This window comes from Pipistrellus hanaki (genome assembly GCF_964339955.1).
Source record: "Pipistrellus hanaki genome assembly, chromosome: 1".
In the NCBI taxonomy this organism is placed as follows: domain Eukaryota; kingdom Metazoa; phylum Chordata; class Mammalia; order Chiroptera; family Vespertilionidae; genus Pipistrellus; species Pipistrellus hanaki.
The window spans coordinates 1,733,135-1,740,059 of record NC_140503.1 but is presented as its reverse complement, the minus strand read 5'-3'; the positions used below and the strand labels follow the sequence as shown (position 1 = coordinate 1,740,059).

Genomic DNA, 6,925 nt, shown 5'->3' with positions numbered 1-6,925 from the left:
AGGGACCCGCCGGCCGCCTCGGCAGCGCCCGCTGAGCTGCGGGCCCGCACTCCGGCCAGCAGTCTGCAAAGGCCCAGGGCAGCGGACAGAGCCCAGGCCTCGAACCCCGTGGCCTCCTGGCGACCCCGCCACCGCCATCCTCCGAGCCCCGTTCCCACCCCCACAGGTGGGTGGCAATGGATCAGGCGCAGCTGTAACAGCCACGCCCTCCTCAGTCTCCCACGAGCTATGACACATCAGAGCCTTTGAAACACATCTTGGGAAGTGGGTTCGGCTTATGTAAGATGTTCTCTGCGGAACTTGGAAAGTAACGCTGGAAGGAAGTCACCTGTCACCTCTCCGCCCACGCCCACCGCTGCTCCTCGGGTTCCCCACGTTCCGCGTGGGCTCCGAGGACAGGCTGTTTCCTGCCCCACCCCGCCTCGGGGAGCAGGGGCACCTCCTGAGCCCTGCGCTTCCGCGGTGCCCGCCTGGCACTCAGGCGGCCCTTTATGTCGTTGGCAGCCGGAGTGCCGCCCACCACACGCAATTGTATCTCCCAGCCCCTTCTGCGGGGCGCTGGCTGTGTCTCCAAGGGACGGGGCACCTTCAGACCCCGGGCGGCGTTGGGCAGTGCCACAAGGGGGGTAACTAATGCTGCTGGCATCTAGGAGTTGGGGGCGGGCCGAGCCCCAGGAACAGCCCCCAGAGCTGTCCGGCAGGATGTCAGCGGGGCTGCAGCGGGAACCGGGCCGGGGCCCACTTCCCAGCGTGACAGTGAGCTGTCCATCCCCGGCCAGGACAAAGGAAATAGGAGTGTGTCCCTGCGCAGTGGGCGGGGCATTTCATAGGTCCCTTGTTTGACATCATTTCAAGGAAAATTAAACTCGAGGTCTCTGGGCCTGTCAGGGCCTGAGCACACGGCACACAGAGGACAGGAGGAGCCCGGGCTCGGGGAAGGGCTGGAATCGGGTGGCGGGGGCAGTTGTGTCCGGTTGGACAGCTGAGCCCAGGCTGGCCGGCCACCTGGGCTTCCTGGGCGGCATGCCGAGGGGATGCCACCTGGCAGAGTGACGTGTCTGCTCAGGTGCTGCTGCACACCCTCACTGGGCACGGGCACACCTGGCGGGAACCCCACGCTGCCCCTGTGCAGCAGAGCCTCGACAGCGAGCCTGGCAGGGAGGTGTCCTGCTGCTCCCGCTCCGCGTGGCGGCCCGCCCTAGAGTCAGGCCTTTCCCACGGCTGCACTTCCTGGGCGAGGCAGACCCAGGCCCCGGAGCGAGGGCCCTGAGGCCAGGGAGAGGGTGCCCTGCCTCCTGCCCGCTCAGCCCTGGGCCGAGGGATGGGTGCAGAGGTCCCCCAGCGGGGCCAGCCCAACAGACTGACCAGAGCCCCTGGCAGAGGCTCCTGCATGGCCCTCACACCAAGTCCCAGGTGGAGCCCCGTCTCCGGTGGACAGCCTGCCAGCCAGGACGAGGTGGGCGCAGAGGCCAAGCCTGGCTTCACGTTTGCAGGAGAACCTGGGAAGGGGAAGGGCCTGGGGGACCCAAGCTTGGGACCTTCCCAGGTTGGAGAAGGCAGGGGTGCCAGGACAGACAGTCCTGGCCAGCAGGTGGCAGCACAGGCTGCCCTCAGGGCTGAGTTGGACAAGGACAGCCAGGCCCTGGCTGACTCGCTCATGGTGGAGCCGCAGAGCCTGGCCAGGGACACTGTGGTGAGACCACCGTGAGGCATGAGGACCTGGGCTTCTGGAAGGACTGCAGGGCGGGGCCTGGGTGGCAAGGGCCAGGTCAGCCTGAGGGGCAGGGGGCAGGGCAGGGGTGGAGCTGCCAGGCTGGCTGGAGGAGGGGGTAGTTTTGGAGAGGGGGGGGGGGACAAAAAGTTTCATTTCTGGACTCCTGCCCTCCTCTCCGCACCCACACCTCCCCCACTCTGCAGGTGGGATTGAGCAGAGTGCTGGCTCCACCCCCACCAGGCCCACCAGGCCCAGGTGATCTTAGATGCTCAGCTTGGGGGCTCCTCCCGGGAGCTCCTCCCCTTCCCCAGCCCTCCCCAGGCCTGCAGGAAGGGCCAGGGGGGTTCCCTGAATAGGGCCGGTTGGGGGGGACCCTCCGGACCCCCCTGTTCCTGTTCCACCGCAAAAAGGCACGCAGGGGGCAGGCCAAACCCAAGTTTATTTCAGCATCAGCAACATCTCAGCCATCACAAAAATAAACTCTACCTGGGCAACGGGATCTGTCTACAGCGCGGCTAAGGGCTCGGCCGGTGCGAGCTCAGGGAGCGTGCGGGCACTGCCCGGGCGATGCATGGGAAGTGGCGGGCGGTGGTGGTGGCGGCGGCAGCCGGGCCGGAGCGTCACTTCTGGGCGGGCATGAGGTCGTCGATGGCCTGGCCCTGCTCCAGCCGCTGCTCCATCTCGATGAGCAGCTTCACGCCGTCCACCACCATCTGCACCAGCTCCACCTCTGAGAAGCCCAGGCGGTCGGCGTTGGAGATGTCGAAGACGCCGCCCACCGCAGCCGTGTCCACGCCACCTGGGGAGACAGCGGGTCAGCGGGGCGCGGGGGAGGCACGGGGGAGCCTCGGGCAGACCCCGCCCCACGCACCTGTGCCCCGCTTCTGCAGCCGCAGCCGCTTGAGCACCTCGGCGAACTTCTCGTGCTGGCCCAGGTGGGGCAGCTTGATGTGCACGCCGGCCCGCAGCCCCGTGCCCAGGTTGGACGGGCAGGTGAGGATGTAGCCCAGGTGCGGGCTCCACATGAACTCGTAGTTCTTGGACTTGAAGAGTGTCTCAATCTGGAGGGGGGAAGGCCCGGCCGTGAGGCCTGGAGAGACACAGCCCTCCCCACAGGGACCAGCTGGGGCCCCTGCCCGGCCTGCCCCCTCCTTGGCACCGAAGCCCCACCATGCCGGCTCCTGCTGGGGCCAGGCCTGACCTGGGTGAGGCCGGTGCAGAACCGGGTGAACACCTCCTTCATGTTGCCCCCCTTCTGCATGGAGATGACCCGCAGGTGGTCCTCCTCGTTGATCCACACCAGGAAGGTCTTGTTGTCATTGTGCCTGGGGGGCGGGGGGCAGTCAGGCCTCCTGGGGGCTGAGGCCTTGGCGCATTCAGAAAACACTCCGGGGTCCCAGGCCTGAGGAACTTCTCAGCCCCTGAGGTGACCCAGAGGCCGGCAGGGAGGTCACGATACCGCAGAAATGGATCCAAAAGCCCTGAGCTGCCCCATCCTGCCAGGCACGTGCTGGGGGCGGCACTGAGGGGACACCAGGCCCCCATCTAAGAGGTGAGAGGCTAGGCAGCCAGGACAGCCCCGCTCCACCCCTGCCCCGGACAGAAAGCACCGAATCTGGGGGGAAGCAGGAGGCCCGCCCTCGCCCACTGGGGATCCTCTGCGTCACCGGCCCTGGCAGAGTCCCCGGGCGCCTGAGCACGTGAGAGGGAGAACAAGGAGCTCCAGCTCCCAAGATGGGGAGAGAAGCCAGCCTGGTCTGTCCCCCCACCGCCCCCTTAGGGTCCCCAGGGACTGCGGCGGCCTCCGCGCACCTGCCTGGTCAAGGTCACCTGCCTGGAGGCCGGGTGGCACCAAACCTGTCCCAGGAGCGCGTCCCCTCCTTCCCCCGGTATGGGCGGGGCCGGCGCAGGGGGCGGGGCCCCGGGGATGGGGAGGGAGTGGGCGGAGCCCCGGGATGGGGAGGGCGGGGCCCCGGGATGGGGAGGGCGCAGGGGGGACGCACCAGATGCCGCGGGCGTCGGGCCAGTCGCGGGCCATGCCCGAGGCCAGCAGCAGCGGGGACACGGGCTTGTCGAAGAGGAAGTGGTCGTCGATGAGCTGCTGCTGCTCCGCGTCCGTCATGCTCTTGAGCGAGTAGTACTTGCCCGCCAGGTCGCCGTCCAGGCTCGACAGCGCTGCGGAGCGAGGGCTCAGGGGCTGCGGGGCGCCTCCGGCCAGTCCTCCCGGCCCCGGCCGCCACCTCCCCCACCCCTCCCCGCCCCGCGGGAGCCCCGCCCTCCCGGCCCCGGCCGCCACCCCTCATCCCCCTCCCGCCCCGTGGGAGCCCAGGCTGCCACCTCCGCCACCCCTCCCGCCCCGTGGGAGCCCTGTGTGCCCGGCCCCGGGCCGCCACCCCCAACCCCCTCCCAGCCCCACGGGAGCCCAGGCTGCGTCGGGCGGGCGCGGCCGGAGCCGGTGGCCTCGCCGGGCCTGAGCCGCGGTCCCTCGGGAAACCGGACCGGCACGCAGATAAGAGCGGGCGGCGGGCGGCTCCGGTGACGGGTAAACAAGGCGGGCGGGCGGGGCGCGGAGGGACCGGGAGCGCGGAGGGGGACCGGGGGACGCGGGGGGCCGGGCGGCGGGGACCCCCACCTTCCACCGAGAGCTTCTCGATGGCGCGGCGCTCCCCGCGGCTGCAGTGCGGGGGGAGGCAGAAGCCGCGGATGCTGCGGCCCGTGCGCACCCGGGAGCTCAGCACGTAGTTGGGGTCCAGGTCGTCGCCGCCCTGCGGGCCGAGCGAGGGTGAGCGCCGCGGGGACCCGCCGCCCGGCCCCGCGCCCCGCCGCCCCGCGCCCCGCCGCCCCGCGCCCCGCCGCCCCGCGCCCCGCCGCCCCGCGCCCCGCCGCCCCGCGCCCCGCGCCCCGCCGCCCCGCGCCCCGCCGCCCCGCGCCCCGCCGCCCCGCCGCCCCGCCGCCCCGCGCCCCGCCGCCCCGCGCCCCGCCGCCCCGCGCCCCGCCGCCCCGCGCCCCGCGCCCGCACCTGCAGGTGGCTGGGGTTGAGGTCGGTCTTGTGCTCGTCACTCGGCTTGTAGCCGCCGTGCCGGTCCTCGATGATGGGGTCGAAGAGCTCCTTGAACACCTCGTACGACTCCTCGTCGCCCGCCACGCAGCCCACGGTCATGATGAAGGGGTGGCCTGGGGGGCGCCAAACGGGCGGTGACGTCACTGCCCCCGGCCCGCGGGGGACAGCCCGCAGCTGCGCGGGGCGGGCGGGCGGGCGGGGACCGGCCCGGGACGCCCCGCGGGGAGCGCGCCGCTGCCCGCTGCCCGGCCCGGGCGGGGCGCCTACCCGGGTTGTCCACGCCGGTCTGGATGACGTCGTCCAGCGTGAAGCCGCTCGGCGTGCTCTTGGCGCGCAGCTCGGCGTACAGCTCGGGGGTCAGCACCTTGGCCATGTGGTTGTTGTGGGCGCTGAGGTCGGGGAACTCGTCCTCCGCCGGGAAGCGGAGCTTCAGCGCGTTGTGGCTGTTGGAGAAGGGCATGGCGGCGGGCGGCGGGCTGCGGAGGGAGGACGGCGCATCAGAGGGGCGGGCACCGGCCTCCCAGGCCCTGCGAGCCTCCGGGCCCCGGCCCCCGGCCCCCGGCCCCGGCCCGGCCCCCCGGATGCGGCCAAGGTCAGCGGGTCCGCTGTGCGCGCTCGGGGGCGTCCCACCTCCCCAGGCGCTCGGGCTCTGGGCTGGGGGGTCTTCGCCGCGCCCGGAGCAGAGGATGCAGCGGCCCCGCGCCCCTCCGCGCGGCCCCCGCCCCGGCCCCGCTCACCCGGCGGCGGGAGCGCGGTGCCTCCTCAGCTCCGGAGCGTCGCAGGCGGACGGCGGCGGTCGCCGCTCCCGCGGCTCTTAAGGGGCGCCACGCGGGCCGCCCATTGGCTGCTATTTATAGCCCATTCATTCCATTGGCCCGCGCCGCGGGGTGGCGTCGCCGCTTTGTCCGCCGCCCGCAGCTCCCATCCACCCCCGGCCTCCCACAGGAGGATGCCTCCCCGCCCCGCGCATCCCGCCTCCCCGGCCCGGCACGGCCCCGCCCGCCCAGCACCCCGAAGCCGGACCGCAGACCTTTGGACGTCCTGGGGCGCCCCCCAACACTGCCGCCGGGCGGGAAACTGAGGCAGGGAGCTGCCGGGCGCTGAGGAAGCTCGGGCCTGTCCGCATCCTGGTCCCCGCGTGGACAGCGGCCAGGGCGGGCGTGAGGGAGCGTCCTGGGCCGCAGGTGCTGCCCCCCCACCGCGCCGGCCAGCTGGTCCCAACCGCGACCTTTCTCAAGGTGCCCCAGGCATCTCCGGGCGATCTTGGTGCAGAGTGAAAGCAGCCCGCGGCGCGGCGCAGTCTGGCTGCGGCCCAGCCCGCAGCACCTGCGGAGCCTTGACCTTGGGGAGTCCTGAAGCTCTGAGGGCCCTGCCTCTCCGCGGAGGGGAGACCCAGCGAGGCTGCGGAGCGGTGCAGAGCCTGTCTCCAGGCCCCAGCCTGGCCCTCTGCGCCGGGGGCAGGGGCAGCCTCACCACCCAGCCCCCCCTGCAAAGGTGGGAGGACTCCCTCACCATTAAGTATCTGTGAGATGTAAAACAAAACAAAACAAAACAAAAACAAAAAACCCTAAAAATTAGAACCATGCAAATTAAATTTAAAAAACAATGACTCTTCTACCTTCCACTACCCTTACCCCGCCCCCCCCCCCCCCCCCCCCCCGCCCCCAGATCAGCAGAATGTGAGAGGGACAGCAGCGGTGTGCGCTGTGGGCTGGACCTGCGGAGACAGGCCCTCACACTGTGCGTTGCTCCATCTTTTTTGGAGAGCACTTTGGCAGGACATCTATCAGAGTTAAAAACATCCCCACTCCCTGACCCCCAGCTCCCACTTCTGCCTATGGAAAGGGCGGCCTCGCCTAGAGAGGCCTGTAGTTCGAAAAGCAAACACAGGTCAACCTGGACAGACCTGATGCCCATCGCGAGGGGCGGGCGGGGGGGGGGGGGGGGCTGAGCCTGTGTGGAGGGTTTTAGTGTGAATTGGAGCCGCTGTAGTTAATACCCATCAGACGCTTTATTTTAGAATAAAGAGCTGAAACCGGTGTGTCTCAGTGGACAGAGCATCGGCCTGCAAACTGAAAGGCCTCAGGTTTGATTCCTATCAAGGGCACATACCTGGGTTGTGGGCTCGATCCCCAGTAGGGGGCGTGCAG

At 70.5% G+C, this 6,925-nt stretch overlaps 1 protein-coding gene across 1 annotated transcript; it reads right to left on the bottom strand.

Annotated features, from left to right (window-relative positions):
- Window positions 1-2,137: 2,137 nt before the first annotated feature.
- CKB (creatine kinase B) lies at window positions 2,138-5,597 on the bottom strand. Its single transcript, XM_084890872.1, has 8 exons — window positions 5,513-5,597; window positions 5,043-5,251; window positions 4,734-4,888; window positions 4,347-4,479; window positions 3,718-3,889; window positions 2,916-3,039; window positions 2,586-2,775; window positions 2,138-2,513 (listed from the first exon to the last, which is right to left on the bottom strand). Exons 2-8 carry the CDS (start codon window positions 5,233-5,235, stop codon window positions 2,335-2,337), a joined length of 1,146 nt encoding a protein of 381 aa, XP_084746998.1. The 5' UTR covers window positions 5,236-5,251; window positions 5,513-5,597; the 3' UTR covers window positions 2,138-2,334.
- Window positions 5,598-6,925: the final 1,328 nt, after the last annotated feature.